Source organism: Myxocyprinus asiaticus, chromosome 43 (assembly GCF_019703515.2).
Source record: "Myxocyprinus asiaticus isolate MX2 ecotype Aquarium Trade chromosome 43, UBuf_Myxa_2, whole genome shotgun sequence".
Lineage (NCBI taxonomy): Eukaryota > Metazoa > Chordata > Actinopteri > Cypriniformes > Catostomidae > Myxocyprinus > Myxocyprinus asiaticus.
In genome coordinates this window covers 6,643,005-6,668,620 of record NC_059386.1, presented here as the reverse complement: position 1 = coordinate 6,668,620, position 25,616 = coordinate 6,643,005, and the positions used below count along the sequence as shown (strand labels likewise).

General features: G+C 38.3%; 1 protein-coding gene across 11 annotated transcripts in view; it reads left to right on the top strand.

Annotated features, from left to right (window-relative positions):
* The window catches only part of LOC127434045 (protein transport protein Sec31A-like), a 39,039-nt gene extending 15,218 nt beyond the window's left edge, over positions 1-23,821 (top strand). Inside the window, exons 13-30 of one of the 11 annotated variants that reach the window (XM_051686490.1) lie at positions 148-195; positions 2,792-3,239; positions 3,809-4,488; positions 5,854-6,046; positions 6,251-6,429; positions 7,469-7,595; positions 8,189-8,334; positions 11,908-12,081; positions 12,320-12,514; positions 13,454-13,549; positions 16,129-16,222; positions 16,654-16,965; positions 18,216-18,251; positions 19,282-19,340; positions 19,425-19,676; positions 21,219-21,338; positions 21,664-21,735; positions 22,527-23,821. In XM_051686490.1, coding sequence (XP_051542450.1) covers positions 148-195; positions 2,792-3,239; positions 3,809-4,488; positions 5,854-6,046; positions 6,251-6,429; positions 7,469-7,595; positions 8,189-8,334; positions 11,908-12,081; positions 12,320-12,514; positions 13,454-13,549; positions 16,129-16,222; positions 16,654-16,965; positions 18,216-18,251; positions 19,282-19,340; positions 19,425-19,676; positions 21,219-21,338; positions 21,664-21,735; positions 22,527-22,706 — 3,411 coding nt within the window. In that variant the 3' untranslated portion in view covers positions 22,707-23,821. Of the gene's footprint in view, positions 1-147; positions 196-2,791; positions 3,240-3,313; positions 4,489-5,853; positions 6,047-6,250; positions 6,430-7,468; positions 7,596-8,188; positions 8,335-11,907; positions 12,082-12,319; positions 12,515-13,453; positions 13,550-16,128; positions 16,223-16,653; positions 16,966-18,215; positions 18,252-19,281; positions 19,341-19,424; positions 19,677-21,218; positions 21,339-21,663; positions 21,736-22,526 lie in introns of all 11 variants that reach the window. The other 10 variants (XM_051686489.1, XM_051686482.1, XM_051686483.1 and 7 more) reach the window with 10 other exon arrangements.
* The last annotated feature ends 1,795 nt before the right edge of the window (positions 23,822-25,616 follow it).

The following is a 25,616-nucleotide window of genomic DNA, read 5'->3' as shown; positions in this document are numbered from 1 at the left end:
CCCATAAGAAATAAAAGAAATGTGTTTTGCCTGCTCACTCTTGTTTTCTTTAAAAATGGTACATATATTACCAATTCTCCATGCAAACTTTTGAGCACAAACTTTCTAAGATTGTAGATCTTAACCAGTTCTGTTTGTGGTTTTCAGATTGCATCAGCATTAGAAGGAGACTGCAAATCTGATAAGGACAATGTGGTAAGTGCACTGGCCATGATGTTAATGCTAAAGTTGTCAACTGCACTGGATTTAATTTCAGTACAGAGGTGGCCTTTAAAAACATGCACTTTTTCAGACGGTTCCACACAATCTTGCGCAGGATTGGTCTGGCGGGCTTCTCTGGCTGTCAGCTCTTTAAAAATATGCTTGGAATAATTCACACTCAGAATAAAACAGCATGAACAACATATAGAAAAGATGAAAATTTTTGTTTTAAACCAAACTAACAACACGCATTTGCCTGAAATAATTTATCATGATAAATTATTAGTTTAAACAATTTTTACAATCGTTTAAAAATAACAATGTAAATATAGGGGGAATTTATTTAGTTTTTTATTGATACTATTACATTTTATTCATAGGGGGTTCTTTCCTACAATAGCATCAGAGGATTCAAAATCAATTTATACATTTATTATATACCTTTTATGACATGTATCTGTAAAATAGCATAACAACCCAAGTTCTTGTGCATATACATGTATTCGCTTTTTACAGACTGTTATTTCCCTTAAAATCCGCACAGAACTGGCAAATTTTAAACTCTTTATTAGGTGATGTGGTGGGGTGAGCAAGAGACCGACACAGTGGGTGTGGTGTCAAGACTCAGAGGCATATATGGGAAATAATAATAAACATGTCCATAAAAGGAGTAATAAAGTGTCCAAGGGGGAATTGTGTTCATATTAAAGGGGGAATCTGGCATCCTCGCGGTGAGACGGGGCTCCGTGAAGGGCGGGGTAGTGTCCACAGAATGGCCCAGGCATGAGCTGGGTCCGTCGGCCGCTCACGCTCCCCTTCAGGGTCCACCGCACGAGGGGCGGCGGCGTTGGCGGCGGCAGCGTTCTTGGCGGCCTGTCTTCCCAGGCCCACGGCAGCTGTGAGGGGAAGGGGGCCCGGCATCTAGCCCGTCGGTGGCGACGTGAGCTGTTCACCCCCGGTGACTCATTAATGCGTCCGGGGGTCCAAGGAACAGGTCCGGCAGCGCGTCCAACTCCGAACCCTCCCAGCTCTGGTCCTGGGCGTGCGAGGATGCCAGTGTGTGCGCGCGTGAAGATTTGAAGCCAGCTTCCGGAGAAAAGGTGCGCTCTGCGTTTTAAAGACAGCGGTGATGAAGCATTATTCCCATCAGGTGTGCTTCATTCACCGCTGTCAGAACGAGGCTTATTAATTATGCACCTCTTCTCGCTCTCCTGACCAACTCCCATCGTGAGCCTGGCTGAAAGGCGGCCCTAAGAGGCGAGGCGACGATGACGAGCCGGAGGGACGGATCATTCCGCCACGGCGGTAATGACAGGTATAAAAGGGCCCTTTGGTTTACATTTTGTTATTGTCTTATTTAATGAAAAAAAAAAATACTGTTTGTGTTTGATCATATGTTTGAAGTGGAAAAATCTCAAAACGGTTCGAAATTTTACGGCCTTACACCACATAACTGGAAGATGATAAGGGCTTGGTTAAACTTCATACCAGACACTGACTTTTCTAAGCACTATTTATTCTTTTGTCTTGCTGTACAGATGTGTCTGGTATGCTTAAAGTGCCACAGTCATCCCAGAGCAGCATGATCATGATTCATGTGATTGGCTATTAAAACTTTATTGTCATTCATTCTTGCATTTACATTTATAAATGTATTTATTGATTACAGATGAGGGAAGTAACAACAAAGTAACTGTAATATTTAATATTTATTAATTTAATAATGTGTATAATTTATTAATATTTAAGTAAAATTAATAATAATTAAACGTTTGTACAGATTACAATAATTTTCTGATCATATACTGATCCGGAAGCACGCCTGACTGTTGCATGTGTGTACTCAACACCCTGTTGTTCCTCCCAGTTCTTAGAAGGCTGATAGAAAGTAAATGCCTTAATGGCATTAAACATATTTAAATCATTTCACATGCGTTAACACTTTAACTTTTGCCAGCCACAGAAATTATGTTTTCATTAATTCCAAACCCAGAAAATTATGGGCTGACTAAACCATTAGAAATCAATGTTTGTTCATAGAATGAGACATGACTTCCCCCTACTGATCATGTATCTCCTGCGCTGCCTGAAGGTGTGTGAAATACCATGTGAAATCCGTTTATCTTTTTCATGTGTTTTTAAAGGCCACATCTGTATGTTTGACTTTGTAATTGGTTTTTAAGAGCCAAAGAAGAAGTTGAGTTATTTTAATTGATTACAAACACTGATTACTTTTTGTTAACGTGGTCAGTGGACAACAACATTGTAAAAAATGGATTTGGTCATTATTTTTATTGGGTTGTGTAATACAACATTTACTTACAAATGTGTAACAAATTACAGCAAAGTTGGCCATCAGTGAAAATTACAAAGAATCTGTCTTCGGCTCATTTTTTATTTTTTTCCTGACCTATTATTTGAACCCAATTGACTAGCATTGGAGAAACTGGATCTTTTACATCTGCTAAAAAAAACAAAAAACAAGGTTTCGTTGGCTTTTCTCACATCACCATTTCTGCATTGTAATCATTTTGTTTGATTAATATTTCACTGCTTTCATTCCATCTCATCCTAACTGTGGTGTGTGAAGCATTCCTCAAACTCTGCTCTGGTAACCAACCATCACCCCACACCTGCCCCTGTCCTTGGGTCAGACACCAATCATATTGTTAAACCTGAAATGTTATCTGAAGCTCAACCAAAACCTGCACCTATTGCTGTGGTGGCTGCCACTCAGTCTCAACTTGGTTTTGAACCTGAACATCCTCCAACCCTCGAGCTAAATCTTCAGTCTGTGAACGAATCTTTGTTTAATCCCACACTTGCCCCTAGTGCAGAACCAAAGCTTGAGGTGAAACCTGAGTCAGAACCCTTAGTGGACTTTATCTCACCAATTGACCTTACCACCTCCTTTGACCTGACACCTCTAGTTGATCTCACCTCCTCCTTGGATAAGACCTCTCCATTTGGTCTAGCCTTCTCCTTGGACCAGACATCTCAGGTTGATCCCACCACCTCCTTTGACCAGACACCTCCAGGTTGATCCCACCACCTCCTTTGACCAGACGTCTCCAGGTTGATCCCACCACCTCCTTTGACCAGACACCTCCAGTTGATCCCACCACCTCCTTTAACCAGACACCTCCAGTTGATCCCACCACCTCCTTTGACAGGAAACCTCCAATTGATCCCACCTCCTCCTTTGACCAGACACCTTCAGTTGATCTCACCTGCTTTGACCAGACACCTCTGGTAGATCCCACCACCTCCTTTGACCAGACACCTCTGGTTGATATCACTTACTCCTTGGAACAGACACCTCCAGTTGATCCCACCACCTCCTTTGACAGGAAACCTCCAATTGATCCCACCTCCTCCTTTGACCAGACACCTTCAGTTGATCTCACCTGCTTTGACCAGACACCTCCGGTAGATCCCACCACCTCCTTTGACCAGACACCTCTGGTTGATATCACTTACTCCTTGGAACAGAAACCTCCAGTTGATCACACCACCTTCTTTGACCAGATACCTCCAGTAGATCTCACTTCCTTGGATCAGACACCTCAAGTTGATCCCACTGCCTCTTTTGAGCAGACACCTCCAGTTGATCCCACCACCTCCTTTGATCAGACACCTTCAATTGACTTTGCTTCCTCTCTTAACATGACACTACAGGTTGATCTGCCTTCTGGACAGCAGCCTGTACCTCCAACTGATCACCAACAGTCAGTGTATGATCTGGAAAATTCAAACTTACAGTTACCTACCACTGCATTGGTGACACAAGAGTCTCTTCCATCATTTCCACCACCAGTTCACTTTCAATATTCTGTGCTAGCAGATCATCAACTATCTGGAACAGCGTTGACTCCACAATTTGATCCTCATCAGTCTGATTTAGCTCCTCTACTTGAATTGGAAGAATCAGTTCTAGTTCTAAATTTACCTGCTGATTTGCAGTATCCTGTGTCAGTACAAACATCTTTTGTTGATCTACAACAACCAGCACTTAATGCAGTGCAACTATTTGACCCTCAACCAGTATCTGGGGCTGCTCTTGCCCCTTCATCAGACGTCGTACCTCAAGAGGCCATGTCTATGAAAGCTTTCCCAATTGACCCCCAACAACCTGCACAAGAATCTGACCTGATTGTACCACAACTTTTTTCTGAGACTGATCATGTGAATGCCGGTGATTGTCAGCCAAGACCACAGATCCAAGAGGTTTCTGGTGATGCTGTCCCAAAAGAAACCAGGGTTAAAAAGGAGACCGCATTGGAGGAGGTACCTTCACTCGGCCCAGCAATAGACCTGCTAGTGTGTTCTGCTGCATCCCTGTGTGAAAAAAAAATACCTCAAAATCTGCAATGTTTTTGGTAAAACAATAAAAAAATCTCTGAAAACATTAAAAACATTTTTTTTAGCTGTACTCCTTCTGAAACCTTGAGTCTCACACAGGAATGCTGGCAAAGTAGTAGATTTGACTAACCTCAACCAAGCCTTAAAGTACAGTAGACCATAGTTGTGTGGTAGACTTGTTCTGCCAGTGGTACTGTGATTGTTTTCAAAGCTATTTTGGACATGGAGAATGTATGTATATTATGCATGATTTTATTGCACTTGGTGGTAGTTTGCTAACAAGTATAGTAATATGAGCCTTGTTGTACCTTTTATTTTCTTGTTAAATCTGAAGTGTGTAATTTTTTTTTTTATGTTAAAATACTTTCTTGTATGCCAACTTAAAGCCGGCGTCACGCTTGAAAAATGTTCAGGTGTAACCTCCATTTGCTTAATTGCCTGCCAGTAGGTTAGGGACCGAGCTTGGATTGGCATCTGCCAGCAAGAGGTTGTTAATCCCTTGACCGTTTGGAGTCGGCTAGGGTTTCGCCAGCTTAAAATGCAGAGACAACTAGAAGTACGCTATTCGTAGATTGATTTCCTACTCTATGGCACTATAAAGATTTGTTTGAGCTTCTAGTCTAGCCAGACTCAGGAACATTGACTCAGCCAATGGTGAGTTTTGGGCAAGACAATCTGTTTGTTCGATCAACAGCAGATGGGGGAGTGTTTGGGAAAGCAGTTTGAAAACAACGTTTATTTTTGCAATAAAGTTTTTCCGCTAGTGGTGCAAAAATTACACACTTCAGTTTAATACACACAACCCCTCAGATTGTCAGCAGTTGTTTAACATCTTTTGTGATTTAAGTAAGATGATACAAGTAATGGATCTTTTACAATAGCAAAGTCTTTGTTTAATGGGTTTTCAAATGCTTGACATTGGTTGGGTTTATTTAGTTTATTTTTTTAATTATTATTGTAAATTCAGTTATTGATTTCTTTTTTTTAGTAATTGTTTTTTTTTATATATATATATAAAGTGAATTTGGTACAAAGTTTTTTTTTTTTGACAAGGCTAATGTTCTTGATGACAGTTTTAATAACTGTATTGTTAACCTAGGATCATCACTATTCCTTTGATTTTAGGTTTCCTTCCTAATTTAGGTTCTTGTGGTTTCTTGCCAAATATTCTCTATGGGATGTTTGGAAAGGCATGCAGTAAATTGTGAAAGATCCAAAATTCACCAGATGTTGAAAATTACAAAATTAACCAGATATCATGTAAGGAAGTTATGCTGCTGCTTCATCCAGGTTGAGGAGAATAGCTCTGCAGAGGAAAAAGCAGAACTGCCTGCAGCAGAGACGTCTGACCTAGACGAGATTCCTGTTGATGATGACGAACCTGTTGTTGAGGAGACGTCCATCACTGAAGATTCTCCAGCTCCTGCCTTAGACCATGTTACAGCCCCAGCCTTCGATGTTGTTAACCTTAAAGTCAGCCAGGGCAAGTTTCTCCTTATGCTATTACTATTTTATGTTCTTCTTAAACGTTATGGCTATTTTTGGCAGGTATTCACACATAAATTTACCTCAATATTACGTAATTATTGTAAAAATTCTAGTAATTCTATTTATTTAGCATTTGACCCATTATATTAAGAGTTAGAATTACATTTTATAATTCATATTATGTTTTCTTTTCTATCAGATATTGATGGACTGATCACTCAAGCACTGCTCACTGGGGATTATGAAGCTGCTGTCAATCTCTGCCTTCATGACAACCGAATGGCGGATGGCATCATTCTGGCTATTGCAGGTGGTCCAGAGCTTCTGGCGAAGACTCAGAAGAAATACTTCACCAAAACGCAGAGTAAAATATCCAAGGTGAGGCCACAATAAAACTGACCTATTGCTGATATGTTACCACCACAACTATTCATAAGTGAGACTTGTACTTGCCATTTTTTATTTATTATTTTGCACCAGATTACAAATAGAGGTAGACCGATATATTAGTTTTGCCGATTAATCGGTGCCGATAGTTTTTTTACTATTGGTTATTGCGAAAAAACTCTTCATCTGGTGACTATTTTGTCTATAAAAAGATTCATTTTGTATATACTTACATATGGAGCATTGTAACAGAGCCAATTCTCTGTCATTTCAAAATAAGAGTCCCTGTGTGTTTCAGGCTTGTCTATAGTTAAGTCATTTTTGTGGTTATTATTGAAGATGTAGTTGTACAATAAACTGCTTTTGGGATTTTATTCATTTTGGAGACACTTGTAGCCTCAGTGTCTGTTCCCTTCATAGTAAGGAACTTTTTTTTTTATTTTTTTATCATTCTATAAATCAAGAAAAAAAAAAAACTATCGGACGATTAATCTTTTATCGGCCTTTTCCACCACCTTAGTAATCGTATTGGCAAAATCCACTATCGATCGACTTCTATTTACAAGGAACTGTTCCGTTTTCTTTTTTGTAGTTTTATTTTTTTCTGCATATTTTCTTACAAAACATATAGAAAGTAATGGGTGTAAATAAAATGTTTATTTTCCTGTCAATCTCTCAGTGTGCTCTAAAACGAACTGCTGAATGAAATGTGTATAATGAAGATTGTTTAATTCCCTTTTTTAAGTTATACTTTTTTTCATCACCGTAATGAACGATGATTTACTACTAGCTGTTGCTAGTCAGAGATGGGTGGGGGGAGGGACGTTCTCATTCTAGAGAGCATTTGATTTGATGATATTTGGATAAACCTGTGAATGCAAAATGATGTCATCAATATTTTTGGGAGAAAGGTTGTACATTTTAATTGTTTATTTTGTCAACTTTTAGGAGAACACTAGCATATACGCGGTGTCTTTAAGACCCGGCCATGTTTTCTACCAAAGTAACGAAGGATCTCCATGTATTTTAGCTCATTTGTGCAGTGTTAATGAAAGACTGGTTGGACATTTTGGAGACATGTGACCTTCAGAACTGGAAGGAAGCTTTAGCTGCAGTCATGACCTATGCCAAACCAGAGGAGTTCTCCTCTCTCTGCGGTGAGTCTAGCATCTTTTACAGCATGTCTTCTGGACAGAGAGGTCACATTTACATCTTTATTACACTACAGTAAATGCCCCTATTGAAACAGACAAAACACACTTAAATATGGCAAACAAATTTAACATCAAGCAAAACAGATCGGCCAGTGGGATATGTGCACCTTGCTAAGAATTTTAACTAACCAACTAACATAAATGTCTTGCCAGTAAAGCTATTAATGTATATTAAAACTAGATAGAATTGAATTTTTAGATGTTTCCAATCAAATATATCCATTTGTTCAAATTTCCTGAATCAAGCATGACTTAATCTTGAAACAGGATTGTCTTTTGTTCACCTGACCATCAGTCACCACTCGCATATCAAATTAACTTGAAATTTATATATCAAAGTCGTAGTACCTTCCAAAATTTTGCTTTTGAACTGAATGTGTCATGTTTTAGGACGTTTGGATATTTTTACTGAAAAGCGAGACAAACATTTTTTGTACTATATCCAAAGATATTTTCAAATGAAATATGAATTCTACAGTTCTGTACATTTGATTTCATACCTTTTAAGCATAAATGTCTGATTCTTGCTTGTGCAGGTCTGCTGGGCTCCAGGCTGGAATCTGCTGAAGATACTGAACTGCAGGCGCAGGCGTGTCTCTGTTACATCTGCGCAGGCGCAGTAGAGCAGCTGGTCGCATATTGGGCTAAAGCTCAGGACTCTAACAGCCCGCTTTTACTGCAGGTAAGATGAGACTACACAAAACCAATGATTCACGACTGCAGTTCATCATTCATCAGAGTTTCACAGCAAACCCTGCAGTGTGGGCTGCAGTCAGTGCTGATTTGACTACTTATGATCAAGTCAACATGAAATGCAGATTCACCATTTACTTACGCAATGTGTTGTATTTCAGAGTAAACAGAATATATATATAAGATTTAGAGTGGGACTTGATTTCATCCATTGGGAATGAAGATTTCATCAAGGAGCACAATACTTGTTGACCCCTCTCCAAACATAGCGCTTATGGTTGTGACCATAAAGCTCAATTTTGGTCTCGTCACTCCAAATTACAGTCTGCCAGAAGCTGTGAGGCGTGTCAAGGTGTTGTCGGGCATGTTGTAACTGGGCTTTTTTGTGGCATTGGCGCAGTAAAGGCTTCTTTCTGGCAACTCGACCATGCAGCTAATTTTTGTTCAAGTATCGTCGTATTGTGCTCCTTGAAACAACCACACCATCTTTTTCCAGAGCAGCCTGTATTTCTCCTGAGGTTACCTGTGGATTTTTCTTTGTATCCTGAACAATTCTTCTGGCAGTTGTGGCTGAAATCTTTCTTGGTCTACCTGACCTTGGCTTGGTATCAAGAGATCCCCATATTTTCCACTTTTTAATAAGTGATTGAACAGTTCTGACTGGCATTTTCAAGGCTTTGGATATCTTTTTATATCCTTTTCCATCTTTATAAAGTTCCATTACCTTGTTACGCAGGTCTTTTGACAGTTCTTTTCTGCTCCCCATGGCTCAGTATCTAGCCTGCTCAATGCATCCACGTGAGAGCTAACAAACTCATTGACTATTTATACACAGACACTAATTGCAATTTAAAAAGCCACAGGTGTGGGAAATTAACCTTTAATTGCCATTTGAACCTGTGTGTCACCTTGTGTGTCTGTAACAAGGCCAAACATTCAAGGGCGTGTAAACTTTTGATCAGGGCCATTTGGGTGATTTTTGTTACCATTATGATTTAAAAAGGAGCCAAACAACTATGTGATAATAAATGGCTTCATATGATCACTATCCTTAAATAAAAGACAGTTTTTTAGCATTATCAGTCACATTTTCAAAAGCAATGCCAAAATTTGACCATTTCTGCAAGGGTATGCAAACTTTTGAGCACAACTGTATATACATGTACAAATACAAATCTGTTATATACAGATGCAGGGGAATGTATGGCAGAAGAGGTAGGATATGTCGCCGTCTAAGGCTAAGGTCACAGTCTTCATGAAATGTTTTATCAAAATAAAATCCCCACTCCTCAAAGTTTTTTTTTTTTATTAAGTTTTTTTTTACGTACCTTCGTGTTACTTTAATAATAGACTGGTGTGCAACCAGTGTCATTTAAACGGTTCACATATCAGAGCCGCGGCAGATGTGTTTGAGCTCATAATGTTTAAGTGCTCCCGTGTTTCATTCTCCCTCCCTCCCGTGATTAATATCCTCAACAGTTCCCTGTAACTTTTAACTGTCTTGTCTAATGATAAAAAGGCAAATATCAATGAAACTAATAATATACTGTCTGCAAATATGCAGATATCTTGTACAAACAGATGCTCTCAAAACATTAGAAAATCCAGTGTCCTGTGAAGCACTCATACAGTATTTCTTCCTCTAAAGCATGTTTTCTGTCAGCCTCTCCTCAGCATTTCCCTGTAACTTTGAACTGTCTTGTCTAATGATAAAAGGCAAATATCAATTAAACTTCTATTATATACCATCTGCAAATGGATGTCTCGTTTAAACAGATGTAATTCACGAACCTCTCAAATCCAACGCATCTAATATCTTCCTCTGAAGCACATATCATATCAGCCAGAATCAAAACTTAAGGATTAGGATCAAAAGTTCCTCTAATTCACATATCATAATGGCCAGTTCGTGACAATCCAAGCAAGTGATTCAGCCCATTTAAACTGTCACGTGAGTGCAAGCTGAAAGTAAAAGTGCTTTCCGTGCGATGTGAGTGTATGTACAATGGGTTTGATTCAGCCTTTTGTGAGAAAATGCGATTACTAATGTACACATGCCATCCATGGTTGCTGAACTACTGTGTGTACAGTTATTACCTTCTTCCTAATATATTATCAGTTTCTTCATGTGCAAATAAATTACAAAAATTTGATGACTAAACAAAAATCAGGAGAAACTGCTGTTTACCATTTTAAAATGTTTTTTTTAAAGATTGTTTTTAGTTAATGTTTTGAGTAAAATGGACTAAATATAGTGCTAAATAAGATTTTAAGTTTGTTATACTATATTAAATTGTGTGATATATCGGTATTGTATCGGCCACCCTGCTCTCTGGATATCGGCATCGTCTATTAAAAAACCTGTATCGGTCGACCACTAACCCTTTTACAACTAAAGTGAACAAAAAAGAGGTCTAAATCCATTTCAGTCCAGATACAAGTTAAAAAAGATGTAAAGAGAACTGGCTTCTGTTCTACTGAAGACTTTCATGTACTATTGATTTTGCTGCTGCATTATCTAGTAGACTATTTAAAAATATATTTTTTCTTAGTAGGCTACTAATTTTTTATAATCTTTTTTTTTTTTCTTTCTTTTTTATAATGAAATAATGTTTAGTTTTATGCTTTTGTTTCTTTACATATAAAAGAGTACCCACAATCAGTTCCATACAGTGAGGATGATTAAGAAAAAACAACACTGGTATTGAATCTGGATCGGTATCGGCCGATACTGAGAGTTCAGGTATCGGAATCGGATCGGGAGAGAAAAAGTAGTATCGGTGCATCCATACTGTAAAATCAATTCAAAATGCCACAAACCATCTCACATGTTAGTTTTAATAAATTTAGGACAGCAGTAATGTATGATCCTGACTGTAGGGATTAGAGGTTGACCGATAGTAGATTTTGCAGATACCGATAACTAAGGTATTGCAAAAGGTAGATAGCCGATTTATTTTATTTTATTTTATTTTTTTAAACCGTCTTTTCTTACTAAAAAGGGAATAGACATAGAGGCTACAAGAGTCCAAAATAAATAAAATCCCAAAAGCAGTTTATTGTGCAACCAGAATCCCAATAATAACTAGAAAAATGAAGATTTGGTGCATAATGCAGGATTTTTAACTATAAATGAGCCTGAAGCACACAAGGGACTCTCATTTTGGAATGACAGAGTCTTGGCTCAATTACAATGCTCTGTATGTAAGTATTTACCAAATTAAGGTTTTTATTGCCTATATATTTCACCAGTTGAGGTTTATTGATGAGGAATATAAAAAACAAAAAAAATGTCTGCAACATTCGGCATAGATTTTTGCAGATAACCGATATTTCCATAAAGTACCTATCTGCACCGATTAATCTGTAAAACCTATATATCGGTCTACCTCTAGTAGGGATGATGCATGTTCCTGCATTCTGTGCTGTTGGTCAGAAAAATGTATAGTTCAGTGTTTTTCGACCATTCAGCGTTGACATTATACATTAGTACATGACACAATCACACAACTATTTTTCAAATTGATTTAATTGTATTGTTCTCATTTGTGTGTATGTGTAGGAGCTGGTGGAGAAGGTAGTGATCCTGCAGAGAGCTGTCCAGAAGGCTCAGGGTGGTGTTTCTCCTGATGTGGGCACACTGCTGGCAGAGAAAATGAATCAATATGCCAGTCTGCTGGCATCACAGGGCAACTTACAGACTGCCATATCATACCTGCCCAGCAACACTGAACAGGTAAGAGTCTATGTTCTATATCTATGGATATTCTTTCCATATGTTCCATAGGGAGTCATACAAGAGGGAGTTGTTTCCCAGATAGTGAACTGTTATTGCCAGAGTCATTGCAAATAATACTGTACATGTTTATTTCCAATAAAACTCAAACTTTTGACAAGGTCTGAATTAGATAAACTGGTTTCTAAGGTGTCTTATTAGGTTCAATCTAATTTTTCTGTTTTAACATTTGTTGTAGGTTGCTGTGCAGCAGTTGCGAGATCGTCTGCGCAGAGCTTTGGGTCAGGAGCAGTCTGCAGCTGTAATGCAGAACACACAGCCAGCGATTCCAGCTGCAGCATCAGTGCAAACATACACACCAGTCCAACCTCAACCTTCACAGGTCCCCACACAGCCCACTGCTCCTGCTGTACCTCCTCAGTATTACCAACAGGTAAAACACACACACACAAACAGCTGAATAACACAGTCTTACGGGGCATTCACACATACAGAGATCTGCAGCAACAAAGCGGTCAATACTTATTTATTTTTAATGAGAGTTGCTGATTTCCAGCAACATGGGGGACAGCAACTGTTGCCGATACAATGTGGGCATGTTCTGCAATAGAACAAGTTTGAGAATTTCTTTTCACTTTTGCTTTACGGTATACGATTCCCATAGCGTCAGCAGCTGACACAGCGTTGAAGTGACCCAAAGGGAATGTCTCTTATATGACTATAAATTTGATTCCCTGAAAGAAGGTAACAAGATGCTGCATAGCTTGCCACACTACTTGATTCTCGCTGTTAATGGCTCCTCCCTTCACTCGAAAAATCCTGACAAAATTGCGCTGTGCTCCAGTTTATATGTCAGCAATGACGCACGCATAACGGGGTGGACCGCCAAGCACCATCTACCAATAAGATTGCCTTAATTCCTTATGGGCTTCAGAGATCATCGCTCCTGGGAGGAGTTCTCATAGTGTCAGCTACTGACACAGCATCTCGTTCCCTACTTTCAGGGAACCAAGGCTACAGTCATAACGGAGACATTTTTGTTTTAAAGAAATGGATAAAAAAAATGTCTGTGGTAATCAACATTATGCCACAAATGCTGTCCATAGAACTTGTATTGAACCTGGAATGTTCCTTTACACAATATGCACGGTGTTACCACTTTATCACCCTTCAAACACTTGAAATGAAGAAACGTATACATAAATGTTGTTGTCTAGGTGGGATCAGATATTTTTTTTTAATGTCTTTTTCTAAAAGCCACCTTGAACTTCATGGACAGGCTTTACATATTCACCTTCCTTTCATTCTATTACCCCCCCCCCCCCACCCATTAAGTGGCCAATACCAGTGTGTGTGTGTTTGTTGTGTTCAGGGTAGATCTGCCACTACTGTCACGTCCTGGAGTAACCAAACCCCAACAGCTCTGCCCAGTGTCCCTCGCCCATTCGTGCCCGCTGCTGACCCGCAGGTACAGTACAGACAGTCAGACCTGTGCCTGTGCCACTCAAACTTACAGATACAAACATACCACACAAGCAACACTGTACCGCTGCTAAATGTTGAAGCCTCTCATATTCTTACGTTTTCTTAACACACATCTGTTGTGTTCCTCTTCAAAAACATGACATCTCTCCAGAGAATATAATTTCAGAATTTTCTGCACTGCAGCATTAAAAATATTCTGGGTTCAATATAAATTAAGCTTACCACAGAAGTCCCTCAGTTTGTAAAAATAAACAAAACCCCACTTATATGGTAATGCACTTACATTAGACGTCTATGGGACAATTGTACCGGAGGTTTTAAATGCAAAAGTGTGCAGCTTATATACATTTTTTCCATACAAAAATGTGTGTTATCGGACTTGTAATGTTGTTGAAATGGTAAATTTCTAGGTGGATGAAACTTGATTGGTCTTGGAGTTTAGAGATGGACCAATCATCGGTTTTAACGAGATTATTTACAGAAATTCACACTTTTCTGCTTAACATAATTGGCACCCAGCAACACCATTGCATCACGAGCCACTTTTCCACTATTGAGCCAGTGTGAGCCAGGGCTATCAACTGGCCAGCCATGGCCAATAGCCTCGGACCTCGAGCTGCGAGACCAAAATCGATCTGCATTCCCACCATTGGGCCAATAGCCCCACAGCGTTACCCTAAAACTCACCCTTAACACGCCGCCTTGGTGCCAACGTCACACACTCCGCCCATTTCACAAGCAAGAAAGAAGCTCAAGCTGAGGTATCATGTTATCTAGAATATCAAGTTTATATCGATTGTAAACATTATCTAGCTAGCAAGATAAGTTAGCCTTGACAACTCGCCGACCATAACTGTCAGGGTGTCCCGAGTGGTCTCTCCACTAACAGCGGGACGATGTCCTAGCACTCTGTCCATGATCTCGAACCATTGAAAGTTCTTCCTTTGGGCACCGCTTTGTCCATTGTGCATTTTAACAAATTTGTACTGTGCCCGCAATTTTTATTTTTCCCGAACCTGTACAGTTGTGCACTGGATACACAACTTGGCAAGTTCAGCGATCTTGGTGTGACCTTCTGACCGTACTCAGTGATACTCCTTCTTTGACATTGACCTCGCCTCAATCCACAGTTGGTGGTGTTTAGCCCAAGGGTAATTGGCGGGCCATTGGCCGTTGGCCCAGAGAAAACCCAGAGGAGGCACAGTGAAGCCCCGGAAGTGACCGTGGGAACACAGCTGGCCCTGGCACACACTAGCACGCACTCATTTGGCCCGATTGTGGAAAGCATTGCACTATAGATCATTGTAAATGCATTACTGCTTTTTGAGACTTCTGCAGATAATCTCACTTGTCTCTTGCTACTGTGGCATGATTTTACTGTAGTGTTAACATACAGTACTATGTTATTAATTCCTAGTGTCACCAATAATTAAATCTCTTCCATTCCCCTAATGAAGTCCAGTCGTGTGAGGATTACAGCATGAAGCACACCCCGCTCAACTTTTACATTCCTGATTATGTTCTGCATGTTTGTCTTCTGTCCTGAATCATACAGTGCAGCTGAGATGCAGCTGCAGACATCCTCAGTTGTTGTTTGTTTTCCATGAGTCAGTAATTGAAAAATCCATCATATCTGTTAACAGTCTTGGAGATTACATCCATAACTGTCATGGAACCTCATAAAATGACTGATTTGGAATAATCTACATAGGCAGCAACTCGTAGACAGCAGGGCTGGCGTCCATATGTGCCTAATGGGGCCGTTTACAATGAACGTGTTTTTGTGTCCATCTGCGCTGTTTTTCAGTTGCTTTCCATTTCCAATTTGTTTTTTTTTCTTTTTCTCCCAATATGGAATGCCAAATTCCCAATGTGCTTTTTAAGTCCTCGTGGTCGCGTAGTGATTCGCCTCAGTCCGGGTGGCAGAGGACGAATCCCAGTTGCCTCCGCGTCTGAGACCGTCAACCCACGCATCTTATCACGTGGCTTGTTGAGCGCGTTGCCACGGAGACATAGCGCGTATGGAGGCTTCACGCCATCCACCACGGCAACCAAGCTCAACTCGCCACGCGCCCCACCAAGAACGAACCACGTTATGGCGATCACAAGGAGGTTACCCCATGTGACTTTACCCTCCCTAGCAACCGGGCCAATTTGGTTGCTTAGGAGACATGGCTGGAATCACTCAGCACATGGGATTCGAACTAGCGACTCCAGGGGTGGTAGTCAGCGTCTTTACCACTGAGCTACCCAGGCCCCACTTCGAACTTCAGCTTGTTAAAAACACATCTTTAGACAGCCATTTTCTGTTCTATTGGTGCTACTTCCAACTTTTTTTTTTAGCTCAAGGATTCGTTCGATGTCCCTTAAGAAATGTGGTTGAGACCTTATGTAGCTTAATTATACAAGAATTACAGACCCAGTCCTTCAAATAACACACCTACTTGTCAATTTTGTAGTTTTGCACATCCCAGGTGGCTACCTGAATCATTAGATCAAGCTGTCTTTCCCTCAACACACAATGCGATCTGAATGAATATCTCTTATGTCTTCTGTTCTCAGGCCGAGCCAACACCTCCAGCCTTTGGTCTTCAGTCTGCAGTGAATGCGAGTGTACCTTCCTCTGCTCCATTCATGTATTCCCAGCAGTACCAGAGTAAGTATACAGAGACCCTACAGAGAAATTACTTGACTGTAGCTTTTCTCGTTTTTGCCATCAAACATCCTAAGAGTGTTTGTGTTCTGTAACTATAAGACCTTAAAAGTGAGGTGTGTAATTGAACTGGATGTTTTAAAACTTTCTTTGCCATACACACTTTATCATTAAAGATCATAGCAAAATGAAAACTTAAGCAAAGCATGAATTTTGTACGAATGATGGCTGCTGTAAAATCTTTGCATGAACCCTCTGCAAGATCTCAAGTATGAACGTAAATATATGTTAACTTTGTTAAAGATCCTTTCACTGGAGCTGTTTTAATTGTGTTGGATTAACATTTACACTCTCATAACTTGCTGCTGAAATGTGAAATAACTTTATACATGACTAACTGCTAAATGCCTGTTCTGTGTCCACATGAATTCTAGACTACACTCCTGTTCAGCAGTTCACACCAGGCATCTATCAACCTGTCCATTACTCTTCCTCTGCGGCTTCTTGTCTTCCTCCTCCACCTTCCTCCTCTGCCGCTTCCGTCTATCCTCCACAGTTCATGCACCCTGCTGTCTCTCAGCCTCCTCCTCAGGGAGGTCAGCCTTTCTCTCCTCCTCATCTTTCCTCTGGAGTGTCTTTCCAGCATGGTGGGCCGGGCTCGCCCACAGCCTATCTTCCTCCTGCAGTGCGCAGAGCTTCAGGTACTGAGATTGCACCTGCCCTGATCCCAGCCTCACAGAAAACAGGTCTGCACCACAGTACAAGCTCATAAACATAAAGCCATGACTGATGAAACCCATTGATTAATCTAGAGCAAAAACAAAGCTTTCGATTAAAAACCTCTGTCTGTAAACATACAGGCTGAAAAATATGTGTAGTTCACGTTTAGGGCCGGGCAGTAAAGCTTGATCTAGATATTTTTCAGCCTTTAGACGAAATTCAGAATAATATTTGCTCTGAAATGGCATGAAAGGTTTTTTTTTTTTTTTTTTTTTTCTTTTTTTTTTTTAATGTTCTAAAAGAGTAACTATCTTTTTAACCAAAAAGCCTTTTTGTTTTTTAATATTTTTTTTATTTTTTTTTTTGTGTTTTGTTTTGTTTGTTTCACTTCAGGGAAACTATCATTGCAACAAAAAAGCCATTGTTGTCAAGTTGATTCAAATTATTAAAAGCAATAAGTAAAATATAGAAAAAACCTAGTTTATCTGCATCAATATTAATAACATTTATCAATTTAACAATACATTATTACAGTACATAAACAGCAATATTTACTTTCATATATATATATATATATATATATATATATATATATATATATATATATATATATATAAAATATTTATTTATTTATTTTTTGCAGCTTTTACTAACATTTTATAAATGAAAAATTACAATGAGACTTCAATGAACATTTGAGGGTTCACTCAGAGAAACTATTAAAACATTTCTGTCTTGACGCTCTCAAAATGGCTTACTGTCAATGTTTTTAGGAAACTTAATGACCAAATTAAATGCACATTAAAATAATTGCGATATTGTCAATACTGGTCAATTTTACATAAAAAAAATAAATTTTTAATTGAATATATTGTGAACACTGCTTAACCTGGTCAACTAAAAAGAGACAATCCTCTGTTTTCTTTAAAAAAAATATATATATATATATATATATATATATATATATATATATATATATATATCAACCAAATTTTTACTTACATTGCCCACCCCTAATTAACACACAGATTTGTCTGAGTTGTGTGCATGATAACTAATATATAATATATATACACACACACAAACACACGCATATATATATATATATATATATATATATATATGCGTGTGTGTGTGTATATGTGTGTGTGTGTGTGTATATATACATATATATATATATATATATAATAGTCTCAGTGCTTTTATTGTTCAGTCTGGTTCTATAGTCATTATGCATACCAGAAATTGTCTAGAACTTGCTATTATTTATTCACAGGAGGATTAAACCAAGACACAGCCTGGTCTTTGGAAGGTGAATTCATACAAAGAGCTACAACAATCTAATATTGTGGACCATAATTGTCCAGCTTTAATTATTAATAAATAATTGCAAAAATCAATCAGGCATCAACTTTTTAAGTCTAGCATTTTCTAGAAGTGATTTTGCTCAGTGATTAAAACATTTTATAAATGTTCTTATTTACAAATGTTCATCTCTAAGAAGTACTAAAATAGTTTATAAGCATCACAGCTTGTCTTTGATTCAGAGAGCGCTGCAATCATTAGATGTATCCTTCTGCTCTTGAATTCATAATAGCTGTGGTAATCAGTATGATGTAATATACAATGATATACAGCTTATTTTGAGAGTTAAATGGTTAAGGGGTCAGTTTACCCATAAATACTAATTCTGGCATAATTTACTCACCAACATGTCATTCCAAACATTCCAAAACAGAATCTTCAGGCTGCTCTTTTCCATACCATAAAGTGAATGGTGATTGAGGCTATTAAGCTCCAAAATTTACGAAAAAGCACCATAAAAGTAGTCCATGCGACTTGTGCACTTCTGAAGCTATATAATAGGTTTTTGTGAGAAACAGACCAAAATGTATGTATGTTGTTATTCACTGAAATCTTCCCTTTCTCCCTAGTTCTCAAATCTCATTTGTGCCTGCATATATTGAAACATGTCACATCAAGAGGCATCTCGGTAATGATTCTCTTGTGTCTAGTCATTGACTTTAAACCTTGTGCAACACTGACATGGCATATTTGAAAGAACAACAACAGAAATTAGATTTTCGACAACCTCAGTCCCAATCCACTTGCATTATATGGAAAAGAGCAGTGTGAATATTCGTGAACATTTCCACGTGTTCCGTGGAAGAAAAAGTCACTTTTGGTTGGGAAAAGACATGTGGATGAGTAAATGACACAATTCATTTTTGTTGAACTATTCCTTTAATATCCATCTGGTATTGGCCTATAAGAGGTAGGTTTGGCTGTGCTGTGTCCCCTATAGAAATAAATGAGATGATGTGTTCCATGTTCTGCTTCAGGACCCCAAAACGGATGGAATGATCCCCCCAGTCTTAACAGAGCACCCAAGAAGAAGAAGGTGAGTTTCATTTAAATTCATCTTCTTAATGTGTACATGGAGATACGCTGATTTCAAGAAAACTGTGTCTGTTTTGGTCTCCAGATTCCAGAAAACTACACTCCACCAGCCCCCATCACAGCACCCATAATGACGCCTCTAGGGGACCCTCAGGCCCTGGCGGCCCCTGGTACACAGACCCATCACCCTCAACAGCAGGTCCCAGATCAGCCTGTGGCCCCCGCCCCCTTTAATCCCACCCAACAGCAGTCAATGGGGCCACCAACCCAAAATCCCCACCTGCCTCAGGTGCATATGGAAGGTGCGCCTGGAGCACCAATTGGAGACCTCATAAAGGTATCAGTTTACATAACAGATTGATCTCTCTTTGTGTAAAGGAGGGGTTTTTAACATTCACAGACCCATAATATGAAACAAACTATATTTTCTCGGTTACAGTAACATCAGTAAACATTAAGTTCTGTAATCATTAGATCATTAATGTACATTCACAATTAGATATTTCACGAGACTTTGATTCATATATTTCCTAGGACTGGGAAATTTAACACGTTAATTTCTGCAATTAATAGGTAAGTGTTTAATGCGTTAAATTTACGCAATTAATGCATTGTTTTTTTGTCTTTGTTTTTTTGTTTTTTTTAAACTTTCCGTATCTTCCCCACTTCCTGTAGCTAAAATTGGCAAATTTAAATTTTCAGGCAGTACAAGCTCAACTCGACTTCACATTCTAGCACAGAAACTGATTGTGTGGGCAGTGCGAGCTTATTTATTACATGCGACACATGTCCCAGGAATAATAAACACTGGAGCGGATTTACTGAATGGAGACATAACCAAGCCCAAAATGCACGAGAGAGATCCAGTGTGTGTGCGATACAGACTGAACAGTAGCCAGAGAAAATAATAGTTTTAAGATTTTATACTTCAGCATAGAATTTGTTTTATATCTGTATGTACAGTGTCTAATAATTAGGGCTACCGATTTATCACATTAATTAAGTGAGATTAATTATATAAAAAAATAACACACAAAAAAAAGATTACCGCAATGAATCATGTCCCTGAATATTCCTACCATCATAGCAATTTAATCTTGAAGTACCACCTGTTTTCTCCAGGGGGCAGTAAGCAAAACTCCAGCTATATAGGCAACATGCAGCTTATACAGAGAACAAACCACACTCACCGACAGCAGACGGCACAAGATAAGAACGCGTTCTTGCTTTCAAACACAGCTTTATGAGCGCAAATCCGAATGCAGGGATCTCAAGATGTGTTTTTCTAAGTTCTAATCTACGTTTAATTTGACACAGCAACCTAAAAATGATGTTTATGACGCAACACAACCAAAGTGAGATGCTCCAAAGCATCTGTTTGATGCAGGTGTACATTGACGCATCCTTAGAAAAGCCCTTTTAATAAATCTCAGACTGTTGATGAATTCAGTTGCAAAATGGATTGCTGTGAACTGTAGGCCAATGATTGGCTTAATAATATGGAAATAAACAATATATTGGATTCTAAAGCCAATTTTTGTATTGTCTTATCACTTCTTTACTCATTTGCCACAATAATGTAATGCATTTTAATTATCTGAATATATTTTTTATGATATACACTGGCAGCCAAACGTTTGGAATAATGTACAGATTTTGCTATTTTGGAAGGAAATTGGTACTTTAATTTACCAAAGTGGCATTCAGCTGATCACAAAATATAGTCAGGACATTACAGATGTAAAAAACAGCACCATCACTATTTGAAAAAAGTCATTTTTGATCAAATCTAGACAGGCCCCATTTCCAGCAGTCATCACTCCAACACCTTATCCTTGAGTAATCATGCTAAATTATACTAAACTTTATTTTGTCTCAGCCACTTCAGTCCATACCCACTGAGAAGATCACTAAGAAGCCAATCCCTGAGGAGCACATGGTTCTGAAGACCACGTTTGAGGGACTGATCCAGAAGTGCTTGGCTGCAGCCTCAGACCCGGTGTGTTCATGCTAGCCAATGAAACGCTACTATTAATCTTTTCTGCTGTGTATTATAATGATTTAAGTCCTGTTTTACTTGAAGCACATTTAATTCTAGATTGAAACTTTGTGAGAAGAGCGTATAGATTTCTAATTTTGGCCATAATATCAGTTAATGTTATTGCTGTTGACCAAAATTTGTATATTCGTGCGTTCCTAGTTTTCGTTTTCATACGACTAAATGTAGATAAACTTTTATTCAGTCTACAGTATTTAGAATCGATTTTCAATTCACCGGCATTTCAAATAATCACATTGGTTCATTTTTCCCATTGTCCTAACAGCAAACAAAGAGGAAGTTGGATGATGCCCATAAGAGGCTTGAGTTCCTCTATGATAAGCTAAGAGAACAAACTGTGAGTATTTTACTGTTAACTAACACTCGTTTTCATTTCACCCAATGTATACTATTACAAAAGCATGTGGCTTCTTAAAGGGATAGTTCACCAAAAAATGAAAATTCTCATCTTTTTCTCACCCTCATGCCATCCCAGATGTGTGTGACTTTTTCTTCTGCAGAACACAAAGATTTTTAGAAGAATATCTCAGCTCTGTAGGTCCATACAGTGCAAGTGAATGGTGGCCAGAACTTTGAAGGTCCAAAAAGCATATAAAAGCAGCATAAAAGTAATCCATATGACTCCAGTGGTTAAATCTACATCTTCAGAAGCGATATGATATGTGTGGGTGAGAAACGGATCAATATGCAAGTCCTTTTTTGCTATCAATCGCCACTTTCACATTATTCTTTTGTTTTTTGCCGATTCGCATTCTTCATGCACATCGCCGCCTACTGGGCAGGGAGGAGAATTTATAGTTTTTAGATTTATAGTTTTTAATTTATATTTATAGAATTTATATCTGTTTCTCACCCACACCTTTCATAACGCTTCTGAAGATATGAATTTAACCACTGGAGTCTTATGGATTACTTTTATGCTGCCTTTGTGCTTTTTGGAGCTTCAAAGTTTGGTACCCATTCACTGGCATTGTAAGGACCTACAGAGCTGAAATATTCTTCTAAAAATCTTCATTTGTGTTCAGCAGAAGAAAGCTCTAAACATCTGGGATGGCATATGAGGGTAAGTAAATGATGAATGAACTGTCCCTTTAAGACACAAATTTAGACTTAGTTTCTTTTCTCCAGCTTTCTCCAGCTATTGTAGGTGGTCTTCATAATATGGCCCACAGCATTGAGTGCCGCTCCTACACCGACGGACTCAACATCCACACACACATCGTTAGCAACAGCAACTTCAGCGAGACCTCCGCCTTCATGCCAGTCCTGAAGGTGGTACTAACACAGGCCAGCAAACTGGGGGTTTGATATCCTGAAAAGCCTCAAACGCACACACACAAACCAGTATTCTCACAAATCCTCAAGCCATCATTAAGGACCAGTTGTGCATATATTTTGCCAGTCTTAACATGTCTGTGATATGGCAATGTTTCGAATACCAGGGCCATTTGTTTTTTTATTGTCTTCTTCAGATTCTTCATCATGTATTTTTATGTTGTTATTATATATTTGTAATCATGACAGAGCAGAGTGCAATAGGGCCCTCCCCATTTTTATTTCTGTATAAAAGAAATTACTTTTAACGGGAAATGAACTTCATAAAATGAAATGCATGTTTCATGCTTTTAAGTGAAGAGTAGTCTGAGTGAGATCATAGTTGCATTAAGTACACTGTGCATTATTCTGTAGAAGTATTTTATTTAATTTTTAAACATTTTTTTTAATTAAACAATCTTTCATGTTTGATTTTTAGGAAAACTGGTGTTTACAGTTACGAAATCATGTCATTTCAGTTGTTTAATTTCTGGATATATTCACTGATTATTGAATGGCATGACTTCTGCAGAAGCAGGTTTAATATGACAATGTGGTAACAAGCAAAAAAATATTTGCAATAAATTCTATTTATTTGAACAGTTTGATTCAGTATTTGGTGCTCATACAATTGGAAATTTAGAAATATATCTTGACTTATGTTTGTATGATGATAATGCTGCCTGTCTTTATTGTATGTCACTAAATTTCTAATTTAGAGTCTTAAAGACATGCACCATTTTTTCCTTAGGCTGATAATGGTAACAATACCCTGGTTCTAATTTTAAGTGGCTAAACAAACCAGATCTGATGTGCAGAATTATTTTATAATACTTTTTCCAAAGGATAAAACTGAAGCCAGGCTACAAAAAAGGGAATGTTATTTTTATCATCTCTAGTCATTTTTGTTTTATTTCGCTACACAATCGCAGCCAGCCTTGCATTCTGTCATTAAGTCTGTTTTGAGCGAGATGTTTCGCATATGGCTGTACAAAAGTTTTGAGGCTTGCTCTATCTGTACTGTCTCAGTAATTGAGGTTGTACTGTACATTTGATGACTGTTTTGCAGTTTGATCTGTTTTATTAAAAAACAATTTGTGGCTACTGGTTACATGTTTCTTTGTATAGATGTTTGTTTTATTTTAAATTTCAGAAATGCTCATCTGGGTTGGTGTTATATATTGAAATTAATGAGTGATAACACTGGATTAGCTGGATAGCTAATCAATTATTACACTCTTGCCACTAATAATTCATTTACAAACCTGTAATGCTTAACAGACCAGTGAATGTTTTACCTTCATTATTCAGATATTTGGACCAATTATGTTGGAGACAAAATTGGGGGCTTGTCCGGAATTTGGAATGCTTTGCCGCACTGCTAATTTCGTTTTCTTTTGTTTGTTTTACATTAAAATAAAATGTAGTAGAAGATAATCTAGTTAAATCAGTTTCATGAAATGTATAACTAAATGTACAAAAGATAATTTTCTGTTATACAGTGTCCTCCACTTATATTGGCACCCTTGGTTAATATGAGCAAGAAGACTGTGAAAAATGTCTGTTGTTTATCCTTTTGATCTATCATTCAAAAATATTCACAAAAATCTATTCTCTAATTGATAAAGAATTGCAAGCACAAATGTTTTAACAAAAAAAAAATATTTTTGTCAAATATGTGTGTGGCACAATTATTGCCACCCTTTTATTCAATACTATGTGCAACCTCCCTTGTGCAACCACTTCTCCTATAATGCCTAATGAGGTTGGAGAACACATGGCAAGGGATCTGAGACCGTTCCTCCATACCTCCTTCAAATTCAGAGGTACATGTTGGTGGACTCTTCTCTTCAGTTCACCCCACAGGTTTTCTATGAGGTTCAGGTCAGGGGACTGGGATGGCAATGGCAGGGCCTTGATTTTGTGGTCGGTGAACCATTTTTGTGTAAAAATTGGTTTTTGATGCAATCATGTTTTGATTTATCTGTTGGTATTTGATAGAGTCCATGATGCCATGTATCCAAGCAAGATGTCCAGGACCTATGGCAGAAATACAGCCACACAACATTAAAGATCCACCACCATATTTAACCGTGGGCATGGGGTACTTTTCCATATGTCTATCTCTCTGTGTGCACCAAACCCATCTCTGGTGTTTGCTGCCAAAAAGCTCAATTTTAGTTTTATCTCACCATAGAATCCGGTCCCATTTGAAGTTCCGGTAGTGTCTGGCAAACTGAAGACGCTTGAGTTTGTTGTTGGATGAGAGCAGAGGCTTTTTTTTTTCTTTTCTTTTTTTTTACCCTCCCAAACAACTTGTGATGTCTGATTGTAGTTTTAGAGACTTTCGGACACCAAGACCCAACTGCAATTCTTCAGCTGTGATCCTTGGAGAATTTTTGGCTACTTAAACCATCCTCACTGTGCATGGAGACAATATAGACACATGTCCTCTTCCAGGCTGATTCTTAACATCTCCAGGTGATTGGAACTTGTTAATTATTGCCCTGATGGTAGAAATGGGTATTTTCAATGCTTTAGCTATTTTCTTATAGCCACTTCCCATTTTGTGAAGCTCAACATTTTGCCACACATAACTTTATTCTTTGGTCTTTCCCATGTAAATGTAAAATATTAATGGGAATATACTTCAGATATATTTTACTCATAAGAATTTCAATGGGTGCCACTAATTGTGGCAAACGTGTTTTGGAGAAAAATATCCATTTATGAGATTTTTCCCCATTTAAATTATTTTACTTCAATTAAAGGTTAGAATTTTGTGAATATTTTTAATGAAGATCAAAACGGTAAACAATAAAGAAATTTTTCACAGCTTACTTTACTCGTTTTACCAAGGGTGCCAATATTAGTGGAGAGCACTGTAAAATCTAATTGTGTTGT